The 27,488-nt window shown below is 36.2% G+C and overlaps 1 protein-coding gene across 9 annotated transcripts in view; it reads right to left on the bottom strand.

The window, feature by feature from the left end:
* The window catches only part of Nf1 (neurofibromin 1), a 245,823-nt gene extending 218,341 nt beyond the window's left edge, over window positions 1–27,482 (bottom strand). For all 9 annotated transcript variants that reach the window (XM_048794474.1, XM_048794490.1, XM_048794485.1 and 6 more), the window contains exon 1: window positions 27,396–27,482. In XM_048794474.1, coding sequence (XP_048650431.1) covers window positions 27,396–27,455 — 60 coding nt within the window. In that variant the 5' untranslated portion in view covers window positions 27,456–27,482. The remainder of the gene's footprint in view (window positions 1–27,395) is intronic.
* Between the last annotated feature and the right edge of the window lie 6 nt (window positions 27,483–27,488).

Genomic DNA, 27,488 nt, shown 5'->3' with positions numbered 1-27,488 from the left:
AAAAAAAAAAAAAAAAAAAAAAAAAACTCAGAAGAGCAAGTCAAGACTCTCTCCCCATGAAAACAAAGACATGCACTAATGATAGAAAACATAATTTTAAAAATTACATGATTAATTCCAACATGTGAGATATGAGGGTTGAAGGGAGAATGAATAAGCTTGGCGAAAGACATTGCTTAAGAAATTATCAGGTTTTGTAACTAATAAAAAAAATTAAATTAAAAAAAAAAAAAAAGAAATTATCAGGTTTTGGAAACCATGAGTTTCCCAACTGAAAAGACCTATTTATTTGATATTCAAGTATATTATTACTGAATTGCAGAATAAGAAGGATAAAGAAAAAACATCCCAAGGACTTCTAGAAATGAAAAAAATAAGTTGACAAAGTCATAGGAATCAGAATGGCCTCAAAGTTTGCCATAATCTCAGTGATAAACTGGAAGGCAAAGAAAAGTGTGTTTTCAGGCTCAGGTTTGGTGAGGAACAAATTTAACATCCTAATTTATCTTATTGTGTTATTGTGGCCTAAATGCACTAAGACACATATGAAAACAAGCTACTCCAGATCATCACTGGAGGGCCTTGCACATGCTAGGCAAGCAATCTACCACTGAGCCACATCCACAGCCCCAGATCATTTTAACTAATATTCCAATTATCTTTATTTATGAAAGTCATTTTCCTAATATGATTCTTTAAAAAGCTATTAACTGAATTCCCAAATCATCCCTTTTTCTTATTATGTGAAGAAATAACATGACTGATGTTAAAAATGAAAATGAAAAATAAAGATTTTTAAAGACTGATAATGAAGGCCAAACACATTTGACCAGATCTCCATAAATGTGATTGTTAACCCTTTTATAAAGTCAAACAGGCCAAAAAATGTTCATGGATCAATATTTGGAATTCAAAATTTTAATAACATAACAAAATATTCTAGCCAAGTTCACAAATTATACATTTTAATAAAATAAAAATTACAGAAGAGAGGGCTGGTGATATAGCTCAGTTGGTAAAGTGCTTGCCTCATATATACAAGGCCGTGAGTTCTAAAAACCCAGCACCACCAAAAAAAGAAAAAGAAAAAAAAATTACAGAAGAAAGGCAGCAGTCAGTGAAGATTCTCATCCAGGCTTCACTCCCTTTGTGGGGCTGAGAAAATCGTTTTTGAATGACAAAGATTCTAAGTGCTAATAACAAAGCATTTATAACAATTCAAGCACCTGCCTCTGTGCCAAGTTTACAACTTGGTTCAAGCCAAAAGCAGAGCTATTTAGTCAGTACTAACAGCCATGTCACTTATCAGGCTGAATGAAAGAGAATTACATTCATTAAAAGAGAAACAAGCAGATTAAAATAAACCTGGAATCATCACGAAGAGGGCAGAGCCCAAAAAGTTGCGCTTCCAGGCCTAAACCTAAAAGTCCTCTCACTTCACATTCAGATGACCAGTCTACTTTTAACCATTTCTTCCCAATGCCAAATGATTCCATTATAGACAGTCCAACAACAACAACAAAAGGTATTACAAAACACACACTTCCCCTTGCACCAGTGGTAGGGATTAAACTCAGGGCTACCCACAAACTAGGCAAACGTACTATCACTGAACTACACTCCCAGCCCTAAAACATATACTTTAGATGATATATTCATCCTCAGTTTATTGGAAAACCAATATTAAAATAAAATTACAGAGGTGGAAATGCTCTTTAGGACCAAAGGCAGACAACAATTTAATAAGAAAAGTACATTTGATCCAATACAAGTATAGTCAAACAAAATGTAAAAGTAGTAGATATTTGAGTCTGTCAGTATAAATATACTTGAGCAAAATAAAATAATGTGTGCCTATTTCAATGGCAAGACTCCATCCAAAGAACCTGAGGAGCTGGGCGTGGTGGCACAGGCCTATAATCCCAGCAGGTCTGGAGGTTCAGGCAGGGGGATCACAAATTCAAAGTCAGCATCAGCAACAGCCAGGCTCTAATCAACTCAGTGAAACTCTGTATCTAAATAAAATACAAAATAGGGCTGGGGGTGTGGCTCAGTGGTTGAGTGCCCCTGAGTTCAAGCCCTGGTATCAAAAAAACAAAAGGAAAAAAAAGAAAAAGAAATAGAACTTGAAGAGGGTTTTGGTACAAGAAGCTCAATGGTAGAGCATTTGCCTAGCATGCACAAGGTTCTGGGTTCAATTCCCAGCACTGGGAAAAAAAAAAAAAGTTAAAGGGATTTTGTTTGTAATTGTTTGTCACCAGGGACTGAACCCAGGGGGCACTTTACCACTGGGCTACATCTCCAGGTTTTTTTTTTTTTTTTTTTTTTTAATTTTTAATACTGGTTCTCTCTAAGCTACTTAGGGCCTCACTAAATTGTTGAGGTTGTTCTCAAACTCACAATCCTCCTGCCTGAGCCTCTCAAATTTTGGGAATTACAGGCATGCACCACTGTGCCTGACGGAATTTGTTCTGATGTAGGCAAAAAAACAAAAAGCATCTCCAAAGAAAATATCCGAATAGGAAATACCCAACTTCAAAACATAAATCCCTTACTTATCATTCAAAACAATTTTTCCCTAAAAAAAAAACAGAAAGCTGTCATTCACAACTTCTGTCTTTAACCCTTGCTTTAGTCTCTTCCTTGTCCCCCTTTCAATGTTATCTTCTAAACAGATTTCTCGTCTCCCTCTCTTCTGAATTCCTACCATAACCTCCCTAGCTCAGAGCACCAACTCTTATTACTAATAATTCTAATTCTTCTTGCCTTTAATATGGTCCCCTCAAATCCATATCCTGTCTAACTACAAAGAAACACATTTTAAAATATGTGCGCATGCCATTCATGCTTAAAACCTTTCAATGGCTCCCTGTCATCCAGAGAATAAAGTTAAAACTCTTTCATTCATTTAACAGTTGAATGCTTATTATGACTCTTCCAAGCAGAAACTGTGCTATGCCTAGGGATATTTATGAAGCACTATTTAAACACTCGCATTCTTCAGACACAGAATAATTTTCACAGAATGAGAAAAATCAAGTAAATTCTTCATTCTTACTTGTGATTGTTTCAAGTTAAAAGTTAAAGAAATCCCTTCAACTTCTAGGTTCAAAAATTCTTTTAGGGGGCTACGGTTATGGCTCAGCGGTAGCACACTTGCCTGGCATGTGTGAGGCGCTGGGTTCGATTCTCAGCACCACATATAAATAAATAAAATAAAGGTCTACCAACAACTAAAAAAAATTTTTTTTGAAATTCTTTTAGCACCTTTTATGCTTCTGACACACAAAATACAGAATAAAGCCATAAAATACTAAATATAAATAATGCATCTATCTCATTTACCTAGTATAAACCAACCATGTATTCATTTAATATATGTACCATATTTGAAAGACAATTTCTCTACAATTCAACCCTTTAAATCATGCAATACTGAACTTCTAATTCATAAATGCTGAGGTTTAAACTACATTTTAGCATTTTTATAGGAGTTCAAAAATAAATGCCAAAGAATGGGTAAAAATATGATTTGGTTAGAATGGACTAAAAATGGTAAATAAGAGCCAGTCTACAATTTGATAAGACCATTATAAGACAAACACTTCAAGAGTGTGGAATATTTCTTTTTTGGAATATTTCACATATTCATTCATTCAACAAATACATTCTATGTGCAAAGCACTATACTAACAACAAAGTATATAACAATGAAAGAAAAAAAACAAAATCCCTGTCCTCGTGGAACACAGATATAATTAACAGATAATTAAGGGGGCAGGCGTTGTGGCTCAGTGGTAGAGCACTCACCTCGCACATGTGGAGCCCTGAGTTCAGTCCTCAGCACCACATAAAATAAATAAATAAAATAAAGGTATTGTGTCCAACTACAACTAAAAAATAAATATTTTTTTAAAAATAGATAATTAATAAAAATAAATAATTTTAAAGTTGTTATGTTTTGGTAGGGCCTTGAAAGGGAGGACTTTTAAAATTTAATATTCTCAAGGTTTCCTTTGGTATCTCTTTGGTATCGCAAGGTTGCCTCTATGTTTAAGCAGGTGGGTTAAATAGATTCTGATTAGATACTCTTATCTGAACTATTTACTGCTTTGAAACATATACATTATTCCAGATGAAAACTGCTAACCCTATTAATAAAAGTTCTTTAGTTATCTGATTACAATTTAGCCTTTCTCCCTTCAACTTTCAATGAAATTAAATTTTACCTAACCAGGCTCAGTGGCACATGCCTGTAATTCCAGCAGCTTGGCAGGCTGAGGCAGAAAGATTGCCAGCCTCAGCAACACCAAAGCACTAAGCAACTCAGTGAGACCCTGACTCTAAATACTATATAAAATTGGGCTGAGGATGTGGCTTGTGGTTGAGTTCCCTTGAGTTCAATCTCTGGTACCCCAAAAAATAATAATAATAAATCTCACCTAAATTTGATAAAACTATTAAAAATATTATAATATATCAATTCAGTTTGTATCTTGAAATAAATGGAAGCCTAAAAGTTTCAATCCATAACAATGGATTTCTACCAGGAGGATTTCAACAAAATCTGACATAGAGGTAATAATGATAAATCTGTATGAGTAAAGTCCATAGTCAAAACTCACTAGTTTATAGTTACTCCAAAGTTGGTAGGTAATTAGTGTTTAAAAGTCTACAATTTTGGGGCTGGGGGTGTGGCTCAAGCGGTAACGCGCTCGCCTGGCATGCGCGGGGTGCTTGGTTCGATCCTCAGCACCACATAAAATAAAATAAAGGTGTCCACTGAAAACTGAAAAATAAATATTAAAAAAAAATTCTCTCTCTCTTCTCTCTCTCTCTAAAAAAAATATTTAAAAAAAGTCTACAATTTACTAATAGCTTTTCTTGGTCAGATAATTATTTTGCTTTTCTTTTTTAATGAGAAAATGCAATATTCACAAAGTATTAGTAGATAGTAACATACTTTATAACAGGAGGAAAATAGATCCTATATATACATACAGATTTACATAGAAGGAACAAAATTTTTCCCAACAGCAATACACATGTTCTGGAGTAGATTTGCCTCCCTGCCTGCAATGCTTCTACCAACAACTAGCCTACTCAAAACTCAGTTACAATGCTAGCTAGAACAACTCCTCAAGAACCAGAGTTCATCTTACAGGATGCACTTACTTTGAATCAAATATTGTTTTCCCAACAGCCAGACTACATGGGTCTGAGAATCAAGGAACAGAAGCAAAAGAGGTCCATTTGATACTATCCCTAAAAACCCCATTAGCAGAAGTTTTACTTCTAGTACCTCCCACTTGGATACCTGCTAATTTGGAGGCCTTTGTTTTCATGAAAGGAATGATTCCACTAGGATCCACTGAAATGGATGTTGAAACTACCTCATGATCATTGCCTCCATGACACTAAATCAGAATTTCTCACCTTGGGGGCTGGGGTAGTAGCTCAGCGGTAGAGCTGCTTGCCTAGCACAGGTGAGGCCCTGGGTTCGATCCTCAGCACCACATAAAAATAAATAAGTAAAATAAAGGTATTGTTTCCAACTACAACTAAAAAATAAATTTTTAAAAAAAAAAATTTTCTCAACTTGGCATCCCTGACATTTTAGACTGGATAATTCTTTCCTGTGCATTGTAGGATGCTCTATCCACTAGATGTCAGTAGCACTGCCCTCCCAAAGGGAGGGCAATTAAAAATTAAAAACATCTCCAGACATTGCCAATGTCCCTTAGAAGGCAAAATTACCCCCAGTTGAGAATCACTGTACTCCATCAACATCAAAGAAGGAGCTTATTCTATTAGATGGTGTCATTCAGCCTGATTACCAAGGAGATACCAGGCTGCTGCTGCATAAAGAAAAGAGGAAGAATTATATCTTGAACTTCGAGGAATGTCTGAAATGTCTCTAAACTTGTATGTTTAAAAGCAAAAGTTAATGAAAAACTATAGCCACATAATCACACACACACCTGAGTGAGAAGTAAGACCCAGTGAGGAGTCATATTCTTCATTAATGAAGATTTGGCTTACCCCACCATCTGAAATCCACAATGAGGGCCAAGGAAACATGGTCCAGGCAACAAAAGAAGAAAATTATAAACAGGAATTGCAATCTCTCAACTAGTAACAGAAGCAAGGTCTATAGCAGCTACACATATTTTCTTCCATGCTTAGTATGGGGAAATAGATACTGTGAATATATAAGACAATTTCTTCTCTCTTCTCCTCAATGTTGTTTTTTTGAAGGAAGTACCAGGGATGGAACTCATGGCACTCAACCCTGAGCCACATCCCCATCCATTTTTACTTTTTATTTTGAGACAGAGTCTCACTAAGTTGCTTAAGCTGGCTTTGACCTTTCGATCCTCCTGTCTCAGCTTCCAAAGCTCTCTTCTCAACGTTACACAAACTTTATTAGTAAAGGTAGGCTTTACAATTTAGTCCTTAGATAACAGGATATTCAGGCAGCACTACGAATCTGAGTCATAATTAACACAGTAAAGAAAAGGATAGTGTAACTATCATCCAGAAATGGATACAATAAATTAGGAGTTTGCTCCTCATTTGGGGAAGAGGGTTAGGACATCTTTATTTTTTAATTGTCGATGGACCTTTATTTTGTTTATTAATTTATTTATATGTGGTGTTGAGAATCGAACCCAGTGCCTCACACATGCTAGGTAAGCGCTCTGCCACTGAGCCACAACCCCAGCCCCCCCCACATCTTCATTTTTACAAGAGATATTTCCATTTTGTTTATCAAATGTTTAGAGTCCTTTTTTTCCTATACAGAAAATGAAATACTATTTAAAGGCATATGTGGCTGATGAATAGCCAAAGAGGTACCGTACTAAACTACTATCTCTCACCTTACCTTCAAGCCATCCTCTATACTTTTTTTTTTAGTTTGTAGATGGACACAATACCTTTATTTATTTATTTTTTTATGTGGTGCTGAGGATCAAACCCAGTTCCTCACACATGCTAGGCAAGTTCTCTACCACTAAGCTATGACCACAGCCCTATACTTTGTTTTCTGATGGTGGAACTACTGTACAAATTTTATTTCTCCTTTGCCAACTGGCTTGTTAATGCTCTGCCAAAGAGACACTAAAAGATACCACAAGACAGAGGAGGCCTAAAGAGTTGATTCTCCCTATCTGTTTCTTATTTCTGTCAGCATCACCCCAGCTATATTTTTCTATAAAATCTAATAATACAAAGACTCCTTACATTTAGTATAGTTTTTACAGGTTAAGCAGAAACTAGACTACCAAATATGTTTAGATGAATTCTGTGAAGGACAATCAGAATTATTCCTAAAATCTTTGATGAGAGGGCTGGAGGATGTAACTCAGTGGTTAAATGCTTGCCTAGCATACGCAAGGCCCTGGGTTCAACCCCTAGTACAGGGGGTGGGAGACTATGGCTGGAGCCAAGCGCAGTAGAACATCCCAGAACATCTCAGCAAGCTGAGGCAGAAAGATCACAAGATTGAGGCCAGCCTGGACAACTCAGAAAGACCCTATCTCAAAACAAAATTTTTAAAAAAAGAAAACAGCCAGGTGAAGTGGTCCATACCTATAATCCCAGCTGTTCAAAAGACTGAGGCAGGAAAACTGCATTCATGACCACCTGGGGCAAATAGCAAGATCTGTCTCAAAACAAAAAATAAAAAGGGCTGGGGATGTGGCTTTGTGGGAAAATCACCCATGGGTTCAATCCCCAGTAACAAAAAAAAAAAAAAGGCTAGGACATAGCTCAGTGGTACAGCGCTTGCCTAGTATACATAAGGCCCTGGGTTCAATCCTCAGTACCGCTTTAAACTCAAACACACACAAAAAAACTATACCCTATCTAAAAATAAAAACAAAAAGGAAAATGAATATATTTCTATATATTTGAAACAATTAGAAATTAAAACTAAAATATCTGTTAAAAATGACAATTCTCCCAAAACTGACCTACGTATTCAACACAATCCCTATCAAAATGAACAAGATGATCCTAAACTATGTATGTATATGTACATACAAAGAATCTAGACTAGTTAAAACAATTTGGAGAAAAAACAAAGTTAGAGGACTTATACTACTTGATTTCATACTGTACTATAAAGTACAATAATAAAAACTAAGGGCTGGGGTTGTGACTCAGTGGTAGAGCGCTCGCCTAGCATGTGCAAGACCCTGGGTTCAACCATCAGCACCACATATAAATAAAGATATTGTCTACAACTACAACTAAAAAATAAATAATAGTTTTTTTAAAATAAATAATAATAAAAACTATACAGTATTAGCATTACAGTACGCATTCAGAATCACACCAAAAATTAACTAAAAATGAGTCAAACCTTAGTATAAAACCTAAAACAAAACATTTCTCCAAGAACTAGGAGAGCTGGGAGTGGTGATGCATGCCTGTAATTCCAGCAACTCTTCAGTCGGAGACAGGAGGATCACAAGTTCAAGGCCAGCCTAGACAATTTAAAAAGACCTGTCTCAAAAAATAAAAAGGATTAATTAGGGATGTAGCTCAGTAGTAGAGTGCTCTGGGCTCAATCCCAATACTGCAAAAAGATAGAAAATAATAGAAAAATTGGGACCTTGTATAGCAAAGATTTCTTTTTTTTTTTTTAATTTTTTTTTTGAGAGAGAAAGAGAGAGAATTTTTAATATTTATTTTTTTTTAGTTTTCGGCGGACACAACATCTTTGTTTGTATGTGGTGCTGAGGATAGAACCCGGGCCGCACGCATGCCAGGCAAGCGTGCTACTGCTTGAGCCACATCCCCAGCCCAGCAAAGATTTCTTAGATAACCAAAAGCATGATCTTTTTTTTTTTTTCTTCCCCAAAAAAACTGATAAACAGGCCTTCAGAAAAATTAAGAACATGGGCTAGGGTTGTGGCCTAGTGGTAGAGCACTTGCCTAGCATGTGTGAGGCACTGGATTCGATTCTCAGCACCACATATGAATAAATGAATAAAATAAAGATCCATCAACATATTAAAAAAATTATTAAAAATAAACTGTAGAAATGTTATCATTCTAGAATAATAAAAACCAATAGTTCCAAAAATTAACCAAAACAAAAAAAAAGGCAATGTTCTTGTATATTTACTGGCATACTAAATTGAATGTCCTTCACAGTTTCTTAACAGTTTTGTACTTCCATTTGAGACATTTTCCTTCCACCTAAAGAACTTTAGTAATCTTATAGTACTGGTTTGCTGGTAACAAATTCTCTCAGCTTTTGTTTAAAAGTGGCTTTCTTCTTTTCTGAAGGCTATTTCTGTTGGAAACAGAATTCAAGCTTCACAGTCTGTTCTGTTTCTGAACACTTTAAGAATGCTTGTTTCTACCTTGTGTTGAAAAGTTAGCCATCGGGCTGGGGATGTGGCTCAAGCGGTAGCATGCTCGTCTGTCACATACAAACAAAGATGCTGTGTCCGACAAAAACTAAAAAATAAATATTAAAAAAAAATTATTAAAAAAAAAAAAAAAGAAAAGTTAGCCATCAATTATATCATTGCTCTTTGGAGGGGGCAGGTACTGAAGCTGGAACCCACTGAGCTATATCCCCAGCCCTTTTCTTTCTTTTTTTAATTTGAAATAGGGTCCTGCTACTTTGCCCAGGCTGGCCTTAACTTGCAATCCTCCTGATCCTCCCTGTTCAATCTTCCAAGCATCTAGGTTTACAGGTGTGTGCACAATATTGACCCTTTGAAAACAGTTTTTCCCCTAACTTTTAAGAGTTTCTTTTTGTCTTCAGTTTTCAACAGTTCAATGAAGATATATACCCAAGTGTAGTTTTCTTTGTATTTACTGTGCTTAGAATTTTACAAAACTTGAATTATGGATTGATATCTGTCATCAGTTTTGGAAAACATTTAACCATTATCTCTTCAAGTATTTGTTTCCATACTTCTCTCTCTTCTGTACCTCTGAGTTTCCAACTACACATAAGATTTTTCATTAGTCTTCCACATGTCGTCTCAGACTTCATTCCACTTTTTCCTTTTTTTTTTTTTTTTTTTTTTTTTTTTTTGGCGTGGGGGAGATACTAGGGTTTGAACCCTGAGCCACATCCCCAGCACTTTTTATTTCTTATTTTGAGACAGGGGCTGGCTGAGTTGTTTAGGGCCTAAGTTGCTGAGGCTGACTTTGAACTTGCAATTCTCCTGCCTTAGCCTCCAGAGCTGCTGGGATTACAGGTGTGCCCCACCATGCCCACCCAACCATCTTTTCCATTCTTTTCTTGTGCTTCCCTACAAGTTCGGGATTTCACCACAAAATCAATGCCTCCACTTAATCACCGAACCCTGCTTTTTCAGTCCAAAAATTGGTTTATAATCTTTCATTGCTTAATCCTCATGATATAATTCTGTTATCATGCCACCTAAAGGATAAACACAGCAGAAGGGTATTCCCCAGTGGCATATGGATGCACACTTGTCTTCTCAGACATTGTGAGATGACAGCCTAGAGTTCTCAACATACCTGCAGTCAGTATATTTCCAAAAGCTGACCTGCATGGTTTGTTTAGAACAGTGCAGTTACTAACAGTAAACACATATGAATGACACTGAGGACCAGTCACCTCATAATGACACAAATGCTAATGGCACAGAATCTTTATAGACACAAGATTGAATTTTGGATACATACTTCACCACACTAGTACATTTTCTCAAGTGTAATATTTTGACTATAATGCACAAATCAGTAACAATTTACTTCAGACCTGTTTGCTAAACTATGTGCACAGATTTGGACTACTTAATTTTAACATATATTCACAAGTATTCCATGCATCCTAATCTTGCACCAAAGACAGTTTTGTAACAATGATTTTTAAGTAATACAGGCACAATTTTTTTTTTGGTGGGGGGATACTGAGAACTGAACCCAAGGGTACTTTTACAACCGAGTTACATCCCCCACCACCTTTTTTTTTTTTTAACACAAAGTATCTTTATTTATTTTTATGTGGTGCAGAAGATCAAACCCAGTGTCTCATACATGTGAGGCAAGTGCTTTAGCCTCTCCCAAACTCAGTTTTATGAAGATGCTTAACAAAGAATACATACCACACAAAATGGGCATATTAATAGAAGAGTTAAAACAATTAAAATTTCAGAATAATTAGAGACTTGAAAAATAAAATGCCAAAATATTGAAAACTATTTAACATATATTAGGATCAAAGAGTTAATGGGCTAGGATTATAGATCAATGGTAGAGGATTGCCTAGCATACAGAGGCCCTGTATTTGGTTTGATTCCCAGTACCAAAAAAAAAAAAAATAAGGAAGTAAGAACATGAACCACTAGACTATGCAATACTAACAGATTATTAGAAACAAAACTATTCAATTTTTACTTCTAATTATTTAAAGCAACAAAACGATCTTCAAATTTGTGGGGTTTGTTTTTTGGGGTACCAGGCAGGGATTGAACTCAGGGGCACTCGACCACTGAGCCACATCCCCAGCCCTATTCTGTATTTTATTTAGAGACAGGGTCTCACTGAGTTGCTTAATGCCCCGCCATTGCTGAGGCTGGCTTGGAACTCAAATCTTCCTGCCTTAGCCTCCCAAGCCACTAGGATTACAGGAGTGTGCCACCACGCCCGGTTGACCTTCAAATTTGAAAAAGCATTGCTCAACTATTGGATAAAGCATGGAAACTCTACCTTCCAGCTTTATCTGAATTCAAGTTTACATAAATTAACTAAAGGGGCTGGGGATGTGGCTCAAGCGGTGGCGCGCTCGCCTGGCATGCGTGCGGCCCAGGTTCGATCCTCAGCACCACATACATACAAAGATGTTGTGTCCGCCGAAAACTGAAAAATATTAAAAATTTTTAAAAATTAAAAATAAATAAATTAACCCAAGGGTATAGACAAAAACTTGGAAACATGACAAGGTAAATGTTATCAGTAAACTTTGAGAAGTCAGGAAGAATAGACAGGTGCCAGAGTAGGAATGAGTAGATGCTGCTCTGTCAAAATGCAAGGCTGAGTAAGGTATGCTATGGTTTAGATCTAAAAATGTCCCCTAAACAATTCATGTGTTAGGCAATGTAGCAATGTTCAGAGATAAAAAAGACTTGAGTTATGAAAGCTAAAACTTCATCAGTGGACTAATGCATGTGATGGATTAATAATATAACTGTATGCAAGTGGGGTGTGTGTGGTTGAAAGAAGTAAGTCACTGGGGGTGTGGCCTTGGACTATGTCTATCCCTGGCCCTCCCCTCTCTCTGCTTTCTTCCTGGTAGCATGACCTGAGCAGCTTTCCTCTGCCATGCACTTCTGCCATGTTGTTTTGTTTCACTTCAGCCCAGAGCAATGGAGTAAGCTGACCATAAACTGAGATCTCTGAAACTACAAGCCCAAAGTCACCTTTTCCTTCTCTGAGTTTCTCCTCTCAGGTAGTTTGATTAGCACAGGTGAAAATGTACTACAGACTAAATACCAACATCGGAATAATTCTAAGACTACTATACAGATGACTTCTTAACACCTATACAGAGAAACACCACTTATTACTGATGATGAAATCATAACCTGTATAAAGTGCTTTTAAGTTCAGAGTTTACAAAGTACCCTCATACCACAAATCTTTGATTTTCAAAGTACCTGTGAAAAAAGGGAAGGTCTCTCTACAACCTGCATACTCTTAAACATATTAGGAATTCAGGGCTCAAGACAGATGGATTTGATGAGGTTATAACTCACTCCAGTAAAAAATTAGGACTCAAGTCTTCTGATTCCTTATTGAGTTCTGCTTTTATATCACACAGTTCTTAAAGTCAGCATGAATTAAGACTAAATCATAGTGAGATGATATAAGGAACTGCTTCAAAATGATGGAGAGGTCAGAGCTAGAAATGGGTAGGAATGTGGATGGAAAAAAGACTAGGTAGTAGCTGGTAGTGGATACATGGGAATTAATTTATATCACCTATTTTTGTTTATGTTTGAAATATGTCATGATAAAACTCAAAAACATAAAAACATGCCCATTAACACTTTTGATAGGTTTACTACACTGGTAATACGTGAATACCAAAGACACAGTATACCTGAAGGTCAGCATTTATGAGAAAAGTTTCATGTAAGGCCCTCATCTAGAAAAATATTGAGAGAAAAAATGAAAAACAGTATGCCTGAGTATTGACCTCCTTTGAAACAAAAGAACAACAAGATGATAAGACATCTTAGAAACATATCCTTTGCTGAAGAAAGAACTAAGTTTTTCTTAGGGCTGAGGGAAGATCTAAAGAATAATTACACCTGTCTTCAAGTATTTTTAAAGTAAACAGACAAACTTACTCTGTCAAGTTAGAGAGGATAGAATTAAAACAATGAATGGAAGACTCAAGAAGGCCAAATTCCAAACTCTTTTCTTTTATAAAAACTCACTCTTGCCATATGGTGGCACATGCTAATCCTGGAGACTCAAGAGGCTGAGGCAGGAGAATCACAAGTTCAAGACCAGCCTCAGCACAACTTAGCAAGGTCCTACACAACTTAGTGGAGACCCTGTCTCAAAAGAAAAAATATAAAGGGCTACGGATGTGGAATAGTGGTAAAAGACCTCTGGTTTTAATCCCTGGAATCGGAAAAAAAAAAAAAAAAAAACTTACTCTCCCTTATGACTCATGTACTACTCACTAACAAACCCTGTAACAGTCAACTAATTATTTTCTATTTTCCCCTAATTAAAAAAAATGGCTCCTAGCTCAGTTTCTCCTCTATTCTACATCCACCACTTATCTAGGCTAGGGTTGCCTGATAAAATATAGGATTCCCCATTAAATCTGAATTTCAGATAAATATGAGCAATTTTTTTAGTATAAACAGGCCTCAGGCTATACTTGAGCAATACTTAATACTAAAAATGTATTCACTGTTCATCTGAAACTCAGATTTAACTGAACATCATATATTTCTACATGCTAAATCTGGTAACCCTAATTTAGGTGACTTCCATGTCAAAGTAGACCACCTATCCAACATCTATCTGATCCTCAACTTTTCTTACCTCAATTCTAGTGACTATGATAGAAATAACCAAGACAAGGTCCCCAAATTCAGCAAATCCTTAATACTGTCCATATTGCTAAGTATTGCTTACACTACTCACTATCTATCCCACAGTTATTATAAATTAAACCTATTCTTCTCTGTCACCTCACATCTTTAATGTGATCTCATATTTCTTTTAAGGGGACTGATTAAATTTTGTGTAGTACAACCATATAACCATCCTTTAAAACTCTAAAACCCAGCCAGGTGCAGTGGTGTATACCTGTAATCCCAATGACTCTGGATGCTAAAGCAAAAGGATTACAAATTCAAAGCCAGCTTCAGCAGTTCAGCAAGACCCTCATCAACTTAGGGAGAACCTGTCTCAAAAAATAAAAAGGGCTGGGGATGTAACTCAGTGGTAAAACACCCCTGGGTTCAATCCCTAATATACACACGCAAAAAGTCTAAAACCCATATCCTAGCTAACCTTACACTACTAGAAACCAAGATTGTAACTTTTTAAAATAAATTTTTTAGTTGTAGATAAACACAATACCTTTCTTTATTTTTATGTGGTGCTGAGGATTGAACCCAGTGCCTCACATGTGCTAGGCAAGTGCTCTGCCACTGAGCCATAATCCCAGCCCAAGATTGTAATATTTACATAGATATTAGTCACATTTTATACTTTCACATTCATTTATTTTGTTATTTTTCTGACTGCAAAAATACATCCTCAGAATAGAAAATTTCAAAAATTATTTTAAATATTAAAAAATTAAAAGTACATATAATCCCTTAATATGTTAAATGTAAAAGAAAATGTAACCCAGGGACTTGGGTTGTGGCTCAGTGGTAGAGTGCTCACCTGGCATGTGTGAGGCACTAGGTTCAATCTTCAGCACCACATAAAAATAAATAAATAAAAGATATTGTGTCAACCTACAACTAAAAATTTTTTTAAAAAAAGAAAATGTAATCATATGCAAAGTAGGGCTGAGGATGTGGCTCAAGTGGTGGCGCGCTCGCCTGGCATGCGTGCAGCCCGGGTTTGATCCTCAGCACCACATACAAAAAAAAAAAACAAAGATGTTGTGTCCGCCGAAAACTAAAAAATAAATATTAAAAATAATTCTCTCTCTCTCTCTCTCCTCTCTATCTTTAAAAAAAATCATATGCAAAGTGTTCATATTATAAATTTAAAAAGGCATACTACAAAACAGTGTATCTCATTCAATTCCAACACCTAACAATAATAGTGGTCAACAACTACTGAGTTCCTTCTGTGAGTCAGAAACTGTGCCACATGCTTTACAAATATTTCCTTATGTAAATCTCACAAGCACCTCTGCTAAATAGATACTACTGACTCCTACAAGTAGAAAAACTGAAACCTAAAGAGGATAAGTAATTTGGCTAAACAGTAGCAGAGAAATACAAATCCCGGCAGTCTGATTTCAGAATAAACACACTTAATTACATACATTTAAAAAAAAAAAAATCAAACAATGATTGAGTTGTGGAATTATAAATGACTTATTTATTTTGTGACTTTGCTGCATTTTTCATATTTCTAAATATGAATTAATTACTACTTTTGTCTTTTAATGTCCAAGTAGTAATTAGACAATCATCTGTGGATGAGTCCCTTAAAATAATTTCAGATTCCTTTTAACTAAGGATCTGTGACTAATCAATAGTGACTGGAAATATCTTTCAGTCAGAGGACTCACTCAAAAAAAGAAAAAAAACTAAAACATTTTAAGAGTTATAGAAGTTTTTAACTGTCAGATCATATTCTATTTTACAGATGCAACAGGCTCAGAATTCAGGAGAAATATATATAACATTATAAAGGTAGTTTGTGCCAGGGCAGAAACCAGAACTCAGGTCTTTACTGATTTTGTTGACCACATTTGACCAAAACAAAACCTATTCTAACCTATTCCCTATTGCAGATTCACTTATCGGAGACCAAAAGCTAAAACATAATAGAAACACAAATGCTTTTCTTTTATTCTCAATTACTCAAAAAGAATAAGACCTGAAGGGAAATTGCATGGAAATGGAAGGAGACCCTCAGGGTTATACNAGGGGGAGGGTAGAGGATGGGAAAGGCAGCAGAGCACAACAGACACTAGTATGGCAATATGTAAATCAATGGATGTGTAACTGATGTGATTCTGCAATCTGTGTATGGGGTGAAGGTGGGAGTTCATAACCCACCTGAATCAAAGTGTGGAATATGATATGTCAAGAAATCTGTAATGTTTTGAACAACCAACAATAAAAAATTTAAAAAAAAAAGAATAAGACCTGCCTGGCATATTTAGATAAGGAGAGTTGAAAGAATATTCTAAAAGACAAATTTAAAGATTTGAGAGTTGTTATGGGAAAAGAAAAACTGAAAAAGTAGATATAACAGGAAAAACAAACACTCAAGAATCCAACATGAGGTATTCTAATACTACTAAAGCTCAGAGTTGCTTCAAATTTAATCAATTTGTAAGTGAAAAGTTCTGAAGTATGAAAACCAACCTGACAAAACTGGACTGTAATGCCAAGACAAAAAAAAAATGAAATAAATGCATAATCTCTTATTTATAATTATATATTCCTATTGGCATTCTCACAAATTCTATTCTCTCACCTTAGGATTCAACTCTCCTCAACTAAAAATCTACAGTGAGTATAATGTTAGAAAACTAAAGGAAAACAATGTCACAAACTGTAGTAGCCAAAGAAGCTTTAATGAATGAAGTGATAAGGAGATATATAAATAATGAAACCAAGGATACAGTGTTTAAATGTTATGTCTATTTATAACATATAGCCAACCAAAAAAGATTCACAGGTACTCTATTGTGAACACAAAGGTAAAAGTGTAACATATCTGTGAGTAAGGAAGCAACAATGCATTCTACAGTGCCTGCAGTCTGGCTGCAGCAAAATAACGGGGGTGGGGGGGGGGTGGCGAGGAATTTGTGTAGATTGATACAGCAGGAGTGGGACGCATGGCAGGTTTAGGGTGGATCCTACTGGATTAGGGTGGCTCCAGGTTTAGGGTGGATCCTGCTGGGAATAGGGCGTGTCCTGCTGCCTAAGGCTCCTGCTCCTTGAGTTCCCTTTGAGTTCTCGCGGAGTTCTGAGAGAATTGGTACGCAGAGCCGGGTGGAGGGAGTGTATTTTTTCCCCAGAATGTGCGTGTAGGGTGATGGTGAGAGTTCAGGAATAAAGAGTTGCTGTTTGAATCTACAAGGCTTTGTGGTGGCTCCGTTATTTTGTGCCCAGCCAGACTGCAGCACTACAGTTTTAAATATTTGTGTTATCTATTCATAAAACTTAGAACTTTTTGGTTAAGCTTTATTTATTGGAGTAACTGATCTAAGGATTAAGAAAGCTACACACTTTTAGTTTCAACTTAGTAAACTATATACAATAGGACAAGTTGCTTTGACTCTAATTTTACTTTTTCCCAGAAAAGAAATAAAACTCCAAAGAAAGAATAGAAAAATACTACACAGATAATGAAATTTTTATGACTATAAATAGTTTCCTTTCATGTAAAAGATTCAACCCTAAGACACTAAATGAGTCCACAATGTGAGTTGTACACATATGATCCCCATTTAACAGATGAAAACATAAAAAATTGACAGAGAAGTAAAGGGACTGGCCAAGAACATAGTGCAATTTACGGAGCAAGAGGGGTTTTTTGTTGTTGTTTTTCCTTTTCTTTTTAAATTTTTGCAGTATTGGGGATTGAACCTGGGATGCTCTGTACTGAGCTACATCCCTAGCCCTTTCGATTTTTTGAAACAGGGTCTTGCTAAATTGACCAGGCTGACCTCAAACTTGTGATCCTCCTGCCTCAACCCCCTGAGTAGCTTGAATTACAGGAGTGTGCCACACAAGAGCTTTTCCTTAGCTAAATGTTTACTGCCTCACAAACTAATTAAGAGTTATTGTGTCGTGTTCAAATTACTTTGAGGACTACCCAAGAAAATCTGTCAACAATTAAACAGAAAAGAATCACTTGAGATTATTATGAGCCATAATTATCCAAAAGGTCATTATCTGAGTATAAATTATGGTTAAAAATAAGTTAAATATGTCATTAAAAATAAGCGTCTGGGGCTGGGGTTGTGGCTCAGCAGTAGAGCACTCATCTAGCATGTGTGAGGTGCATGGGTTCAATCCTCAGCACCGCACAAAAATAAATAAAGGTATTGTGTCCAACTACACCTAAAAAATAAATATTTTTTAAAAAAATAAGTTTCTGTATAGGCATGTGTTACTACACATGGTATTTTTTTGTTATCATAAAAAAACTAGTTCACTGCTAGTGTACACAAAATTGATTTTTGTATATTTTTCTTGTGTCTTGCAACTTTGCTGAAGTTTATTCTAATAGTTTTGTTGTTGTTTTCTTAGGATTATCTTTATACATAAGGTCATCTCATCTGCAAAGATATTTTTACTTCAAAACGAAACAAAATTAGTTTCTGGGTTCAGTGCTTATCTCATGTGCCTAATTACCTAGGTTCCATTCTCAGCCCCTCAAAAAGTTTTTTAAAGTTTCTAAAAGTAGGGCTGGGGATGTGGCTCAAGAGGTGGCACGCTCGCCTGGCATGCGTGCGGCCCGGGTTCGATCCTCAGCACCACATACAAACAAAGATGCTGTGTCCGCCAAAAACTAAAAAATAAATATTAAAATTCTCTCTCTCTCTCTTTCTCTCTCTCTCTCTCTCTGTCTCTCTCTCTTTAAAAAAATAAAAGTTTCTAAAAGTACTGCTATTTACTAAATTAAAGTCAGGCCTCTTAACATTGAGGAGGGGGGAAAGGATTTCATCAGGAAAATTTGAGTAAGTTCTCTGAAATTCAATAGGATAAGACACTCAAAGCTATAAAATAAGAATAAGAGCAGGCAACAGCTTGTAGGCTGCAGTAACAACCCTAAACCAAACTAAAAGAGTGCCAGACTGTGGTTTAAAGAAAATATGCAATCTGGAACTTTGCACCTTCAGTTATTGCTACTACAAAATAATAGTATCATTTATGGAAAAAAAAAAAACATGTAACATGTTAAAAATAAAATTCCAAGTCTTTATTATAATAAGAAGGAATTCCAAATTAGCTTGGGGCTATCTTGTCTCAACATTATTTTGATGATATAGTCATTGGCTCAAAAGCCACTCTTACTTATAAAGAACATAATTATATATCAGAGGCATATAATATCATTTGAAGGGTCAAATATGCAGCCTATTGCAAATACTTTATGAGACTTTAGAGAGAATGCTATAATACCAGTTATTCATATTCTTCAATGTTGAATCGAAGCATATCTCTAAGAGAGATCTGTTTACTGAAGGCTCTAAAGCATGGTATTATATAGAAATTACAAGTTTCTGAAATCTCAAACTTAATTTAAAGTCACTACAATTGTAAAAACAACTTTTATGCTCTTCAAGGTCAAAATGAAAATTGTCCCATCTTTCCCTACCCACCCCCAAGAAAATAGAGTATTTAAAAGATGTTAGATGAAACAAGCCAATGCTTTTATAAACAGTCAATCTCCTGCAAAGAAACAGCTTAAGATACCCATATTCTACTTCAATATTGATTCTAAGCCTTTTAACAGTTTAAGCTGACCACAAACCTCCCCTTCCACTTCTATATAACATTCTCCTCAAACTTCCTTTTTAAAAAATGAGCCTTTCTACCATTCAAACTGGTAAATTTCTTTGCCAACTGCCTAGGAAATCCCAGGAATAAAATATTTTCTCAGATTCTTATTGTTATTCTCTTTAAATATGTAGCTTTGATAATTCTTTAAAATGTGTAGCTTTGACCTGTTTTTATTACTGTAAAGAAAAACCATGAGTCAGCACAACAGTTCAGTTTTTTAGGTAGGATACAAATTTTAGATGACCAGACTCATTTTAATGACCTCAATCCTAAAATCTAAGCCATTTGCTTAACTTTCGATATTGCTTTATTTAAAAAAAGATTTTTGTAGCTGCTATTCATTGGGGAACTGTCTGAAATATATCCTTCAGAATAGGCTGATAAGTCTACAATTATTTATTTCTCTACTGTTGAAGCATGATATGATCCATTCTAGAACTGTAGATGTATTGACATTTTTCTTTCAGTATTATTTTTTTGTGGTGCTGGGGATTAAACCCAGGCCTTTGCATGTACCAGGCAAGTGCTTTACCACTGAGCCACATCCCCAACCCTTCCTTTGAGTATTCTTAAACCTGCTTGCATAATTTAAAAATCTGGGTTCCTGAGTGGTAGCAGAATCATCTTTAGGAAAAATAAAAAATGAGCTTTCCTATGCCTACAATCTCTTATACACCACAACTCCCAAAGAAAAATAGTTTGCCTAACATGTGGGTAAAACATATTTTTAATATACTGCTTCCCCTTAAAAGCATGTTATTATAGTGCAATAATATAGCCTATATAGAACCCCACAACACTAAATTTGAAAGCTAAAACAAAAATGCCCCATGACATTCTAAGTAACTTAAAAAACAAATAAGGCATGCTAACTACTGTATTAGATCACTGAATTTTCATTTAAAGACAAAAATTCTCCATGTTAAGCATATTTTTTTCAAAATGTAGATTTAAGTGGGAAAGATGGAACATGTCTTTAATTCCAGCTACCTGGAAGACTGAAGCAGGTGGATGGAAAGTTCAAGGTCAGTCTGGGCAACTTAGGGGACACTGTCTCAAAATAAAATAAAAAGGGTTGGGAATGTAGTTCAGTGGTATAGCGCCCCTCGGTTCCATCTCCAGGACTGCAAAAAAAAAAATTTTTTTTAATAGATTTAAGAAAAGAATCCAACTTCCTATTGGCCAAATAACAAGTCAAATAAAAGGAGTAATATAAGAAGATGCAATATTTAAAATAAAACATAGCAACATTATGACATTTTACTACTATACTTCCCAAACTTGGAAGAACCATAAATTTATGTGCCATAAATTAGATAATAAATCAAGAAAACAGATCAATTACAGATATCCAGGATAAGTTACATAAGGATGCTATTAGTACCCTAAGTATTTGTCAATGAATGCTAAAGTAAGGTATAATATATTGGACAAGGTACATAATAGGGAATATCCAGACAGTAGTCATTTTCCCTCATGCAGTGAAAAAACAATAATCATTTGGCTATAAAAGCTGGCTGTGGTGGCATATGCCTGTAATCCCAGCAATTTGGGAGGCTGAGGCAGGAGGATCACAAGTTCAGAGGCAGCCTTGGCAGCTTAGTGAGGCCCTAGGCAATTTAGTAAGACCCTGACTCAAAATGAAAAACAAAAAAAGGGCTGGGGATATGACTCAGTAATTAAGTATCCCTGGGTTCAATTCCTGTACCAACAAAAAAGAAAATGTATAAGGCTTATGTTTAAATATCTCAAGAGTTTTTAAAGTGTATGCATTCATTTTCCTATCATTGCAAAAAAAAAAAAAAAAAAAAAACTTATGGAGAGCCTTACCACTAACAGTAAGTGACAAACCCAAGACTCAATAGGAAGAAATATAAGTTCTTCCTTTAAGCCCGCTTTTTTTTTTACCCCATTCCTAGTTATAGTAAGTGTCACTTAACTTATAAAACCTAGGTTCTTACAAAAAACAAATTAATTCAGCTTTTTACATTGAAAACAGCTAAAATCACCACTTTTTTACCAGTCTGCCCCTTCAACAAAGAATCATATGAAAAACATTCCAAGAGTGATACACTAACTATGCTGGGCACTCGGGGTGACTATGAAAATTCTAACGGGTCTTCTTACTTTTTTGATAAAAAAGCAAAAGAAAAAAACAAAACTAAGCTGTGTTCAACCAACCCTCCTGAGAGAAAAAGCTTACAGTGTGATTCTATAAAATCCCAAGTGACAAGAACACCAAAAAGAAAGATAGTAATGAGTTTAGTCTAAAAGGAGTTTAGGGGGCTGGGGTTGTGGCTCAGTGGTAGAGTGCCTGCCTCACACACATGAGACAATGGGTTCGATCCTCAGCACCACATAAAAAAAAATAAATAAAGATTCTATTCATCTACAACTCAAAAAAAATTTATAAATAAATAAAAGGAGTTGGGGGGGGGGAAATGAAGTTTTACAGGACACTTACAGGAATTGGAAAAGCAGTATTAAAGCATCACGTACATACACAAAGAAAAGATGAAGTAAGTATGATATATACGAAGAGAATAATCCAACCTGCCTGAGAAAGTAGGTGCATGCTGAGGTAAGAGATATAGTTTGGCAAATTAAGTGGGGTCAGCTCCCAATACACTGTTGTGTCACAGAGAGATGCTGTTAAAATATTAAAGTTATTTTTTAATATTTTAAAATATTTAATTAATATTTTTAATATTTTAAAAGATTGACCTTCTAGTATTGGGAATCAAACCCAAGGTTAGTGATAGCACTAACCTACATTCCCAGTTTTTTTATGTTTTGTTTTATTTTTTTTTTTAAAGAGACAGGATCTCCCTAAGTTGCCCAGGATAGCCTCAAACTTGCCATTCTACCTCAGCCTCCTAAGTAGTCAGGATTACAGATATGGGCCACCGTGCCCAGGAAAACCACTGTGTTTTCTAGAAGGAATCACTTTCAAAAAAAGCAGCAAATCCCTGGTATCAAAAAGAAAGTAGCAATCCAGAAGTTAAAAAGAGGCAGAAACTAGTTATCAGAGTTATAAAAAGGGTAGATAAACAGTAGATGTAGCATGATATAATGCAACAAAAGGAAAAAAAGGATTGGTTCACAGAGAAATCTGCAGGACCAAGTAAATGTTTGATTTCCAAGAGAAAGGAAATTTAAATAAGTTTGAAGGTGAAAAAGAAGAAGTCACATAAAGAAAGACTAAGTCAAATCCTAGGTTAGGTGGGATGCTGAGGGGAGTATAAAGAACTAATTGTGGAACAGCTGGAAGAAAGTACTTAAAAGGATAAGTTCTAAAATAAAAAATAAATTATTTCTCATCCACAAAAAAATTATTTCTCACCCATAAAATATCCCTCACCATCAAAAAATATTCATTTTCAATTTATTATCAGGTCTAACAAAAATTATAGACCAGTGTTTAAAGAGGGTAGATTTTTTGAAAATCCAAAATAACTTCAAACTTTTACAAATCTATTTATCCGACCAATTAGCATGAGGTTTGTAACATCAAAGACACTTGCCAATCATTTTATGCTGTAAATTTTACCCACATATTCCAAGGGCATTCTGATTAGCATTCACTCAATGTGTAAGAAAAACCACTAAGCTATTATAAATTTTAAAATAAAAGTTTATTGTGTAACATGTTCCTTAAATTTTTTATTTTGTTTTTTTATACTATTTCACTTGACTAGGTATGGGAAATGGTGCTTTTAATGAACATATTTGCAACAGATCATTAAGATGACTACTTTCAATTTTTTTTTTTTTTTTAACTTCTTTATATTTTATTTTGTGGCGCTGGGCCTGTGCATACGAGGCAAGTACTCTACCAACTGAGCTATATTCCACAGCCCTCAATTTTTTTTTTTTTTTTTTTTTTTTTTTTTTTTTTTTGGTACCAGGGATTGAACTCAGAGGTACTCAACCACTGAGCCACATCCCCAGCCCTATTTTGTATTTTATTTAGAGACAGGGTCTCAATGAGTTGCTTAGTGCCTCAAACTTACTGAGGCTGGCTTTGAACTCATGATTCTCCTGTCTCATCAGCCTCCCAAGCTTCTGGGATTACAGACATACACCACCCAGCCTGGCCTCAATTTTTTTTTTTTTTAAACTTCAAGTAGCCATATTTTTCCCTTACTCCCTTTCAGAGAGATAGGTGGGGCACATACAGCAAGGTCAGGCACACAAGAAGGTTCTAATTTATTAAGAAACTGGACTAAAGAGCCCACACCTTAAAGCTACACGCTTAAAATTCTCCAGTTTCAATTTGGAAACTTATTTGGCGCCATAAAGGCAGGTTAAGGAAACTGAAGATGTAACTTATAAATTCAGCTTTCTGGCTGTCCACTTTTGCAACTGCCATGTCCCTAATCAAGGAGGCAATCCCTCTTAAAACTATTAACACTTATTCAACTTAGGCCATAAATAAATATTAGGTCTAGATGCAATATCATCAGGTTGCAGAAATTTTCTTTATTGGGGTTGGAATTGTGGCTCAGGAGTAGAGCGCTCACCTAGCATGGGCGGGACCTGGGTTCGGTCCTCAGCACCACATAAAAATAAAGGCATTGTGTTGTGTCCATCTACACCTAAAAAATAAATATTTTTAAAAAAATAAAAGAAATTTTCTTTATCGTTTGGAAACAAGGATTTGAGCTCAAATGTCAAGATGAACAAATAATTTTCATAAAAAGTCAAGATGGAACACTACCATTTCTTTTAACTGGTACTGCACCAAGTTGCTGAACAATACTCATCAAAATTCAACTTGTCTGTGCTGGGCATGGTGGCACATGCCTGTAATCCCAGAGACTTGGGAGGCTGAGGCAGGAGGGTAGTGAATTCAAAGCCACGCTCAGCAACTTAGTGAGACCCTGTCTCAAAATAAAAAACATTAAAAAAAAAAAAAAAATTGAGGGGTGGGGGGCACCGGGGATGCGCCTCAGTAGTTAAGCACACTAGTACCAAAAAAAATTCAACATGTCTATAATCAGCAGTGGTTAGTAATGTACTTCTGCTTCATTTACAACAAATATTAGAAGCACAATCAAAACAGCAATTCGCATAAACAGAGCTGCCACCTTTAGATATGCTCATGCTCCCTGGAGACTAAAGTGGTTCAACATACACATGTCTTGGCTATAATAAAAAAGGAAAACTTTGACTCCCCCTGGAGCCAGTGAAACAAGTACAAACAATATATGAAAAATCCAAAAAGTTTTGATCAAAATAATTAAGATTCTTATACAAATATCTCTCAGTATATACAGACAGGGCTTTTCCCAACCCTCAATGAAAAATGTAAACTCTTCTAACTATACATATGGATTAGTAAAACAAATTCTATGGAATAGTGAGAAAAAAGTATTCCCGATTGACCAACATTCAATACTTTTCATAACGAAGTTCTCATTATTAAGTCACTCAACCACTCAGTGCCTCGGTTTCTCACTACACATATCTCCAAACTTAAGATGAACTTTAATTTGAATTAAACATTTATTACTTCTATAATTAATAAGCATGCATAAGTCCCTTATGTTAAATATTGAAAACAGCTCTATTTTTGCATCTCAAAGTCAGTGGGCTTTAACTTTGAAAGAAAAAAATGTGCGAAATAATGTCTTATATATCTCTCTCCTAATTACAACATAATACAGAAAAATGGTGTTTTAAAAACTTATTTCCTTAACTTTTAACAGATGGTAGTGAGACGCCACAATGCACATAACAAAGCAAACACAAAAAGCCTAAGGTCTTTTAATATTAGGTGCAGAAAGAAAATGTTGCATTACTGGGCACATAATAAAAATCATCTCTCTCTTAAAATTTAGAGAACTATCTCTTTCTTATATGGTAAATAAGCCTATTAACAGCTAAGAAGTGAAGAATTTATTTTTAAAGTGGAATTTTTTTAATTTTTAAAAATTGGGAACAGCTGTGATGTGAATTCTTTAAATTCCTGCATTCAGATTATTCTGTCCAGCATTCTACTGTAAAATTAATTAATTTTTTTTTTTTAAGATTATACTGTCCACAAGATGCAGCTTTGGGGTTCTTCTATGTACCTTTTAAATCCTTTTTCAAATTATGGACAGAAAGTATTTTTTTATCAAGTTTTAAATCTAATGCTGTATCAACAATGCAGTCTATTTTACAAAGTTAACATTTTACTTCATCAGATTAATAGTACAGTATAATAGTTTAGATGCCTTTTGATCTGGAAACAGGATGAATGAAACAACTCTTTCAAGTCTCTATTAGCTTCGAAATTCTACTTCATCTGTGTAGCTTATTCCTCTGCCTACTCCCTGATATCTGTTAGGTGGGTCAGAAAGACAGTTCTGAAAGGAAATGTTTATGGATCAATGTTTATGGAGCCCTTCCCCCCACCACTCAGCTCCTATAATGTTTTATGATTATATCCAGAAAACAAAATAGTTTGACTCAATCCTAAACAATTCCTTCATTTCAGAAACCCACTATAGAACCGTAGCTGCAAAAAGCATCCCTTTTAAAACCAACCCCAACTACCTATAGCAGCACAAAGTCAAACGAATTCTCACTGACAAAAGGCTAGGTGTGGATTCATTCTGATCAACTCCAGAATTTAGTGTTTGAAAGTCAGGGAATTAAAAAGTCGCCTCCCTAAGTTTTAAAACTTTCTTCCCACATCCTAAACATTCTCAGTGAAAGTTCTCTTGTCAACCAAGAGACAAGAGTCAAAAACATTAGCAAAATTATAGGATCTAGGACCACATCCCAGCTGTCTTTGCTCGATGTTGTCAGGGGCTCACAGGCAGTTTTCCACTTTCCTTTCACCCTTCTCCCCTTACTCGCCAAGATCCTCATTCGAGAAAGCAATATTCACATCTCAGACCGCTGGCAAGAAAAGGGGAAGGGGGCTTGCCAAAGAACGAAAATGGGGGGAAATCTTTCAGAACTACGGTTTCCAGTGCAAACAGCAATGTTAAAGGCAATCTCGTATAATTGGGTTATGGGGGTACGCCCATATGGGATATTAAAAAGATGCACAGTGTGTGTGCACTTGGAGCTCTGGGGCGGACTGAAACCATGGAGCAGAAAGTAAGAAACCTGTGCTTTCCCTGCTTTCTTCTACTCTTCCCCCTCCAAGAGAGGAAGCCACAGAACCTGGGGGAGGGGCGGGATGTTATCGTTCTCCTACAGGGGGTAGACAAGACAGGCCTTTGGGTTCCTTAAGTTACCCCGGTGGGAAGAGGACGAGGGACCCCTAAATATTACCCACCTTCGCTCAAGAAGAAAAAAAGAGGCAAGAGGGGAAATGATTAAATCCAAATGGAGCGCCCTAGAAAGCGCCCCCAGGTCACTCACCCCCATTACCAAGCGGAAGGGCTGGGATAAAGGGGATGTGGAGTTGGAGGGCTGGACAGGGAACAGGCCCCACCTCCCGATTTAGGAGGGAAGAGGAGCCCCAGCTCCCTGAGGTCCCCTCCTTCCCCGCACCTCCCCCCTTGGCCATCCCCACTTGTCCCCCTTCCCTTCTTTTCCTTTCCTCCAAAGCCCGAGGCAGCCGCGGGGGAGGCGGCCGCTCCTTCCTCCCCTCACCCACTTCGGCCCCACCCCCACTCCGCTCCCACCTCCCGCTCGCCATGGGCCCGTTACCTGCTCGTCGAAGCGGCTGACCACGGCCTGGACCCATTCCACCGGCCTGTGCGCGGCCATGTCCTCCCCGCGGCCGGGGGGCGGCGGAGGGAC

Source organism: Marmota marmota, unplaced genomic scaffold, assembly GCF_001458135.2.
Source record: "Marmota marmota marmota unplaced genomic scaffold, marMar, whole genome shotgun sequence".
Classification (NCBI taxonomy): domain Eukaryota; kingdom Metazoa; phylum Chordata; class Mammalia; order Rodentia; family Sciuridae; genus Marmota; species Marmota marmota.
This window is presented reverse-complemented; position numbering and strand designations above follow the sequence as displayed.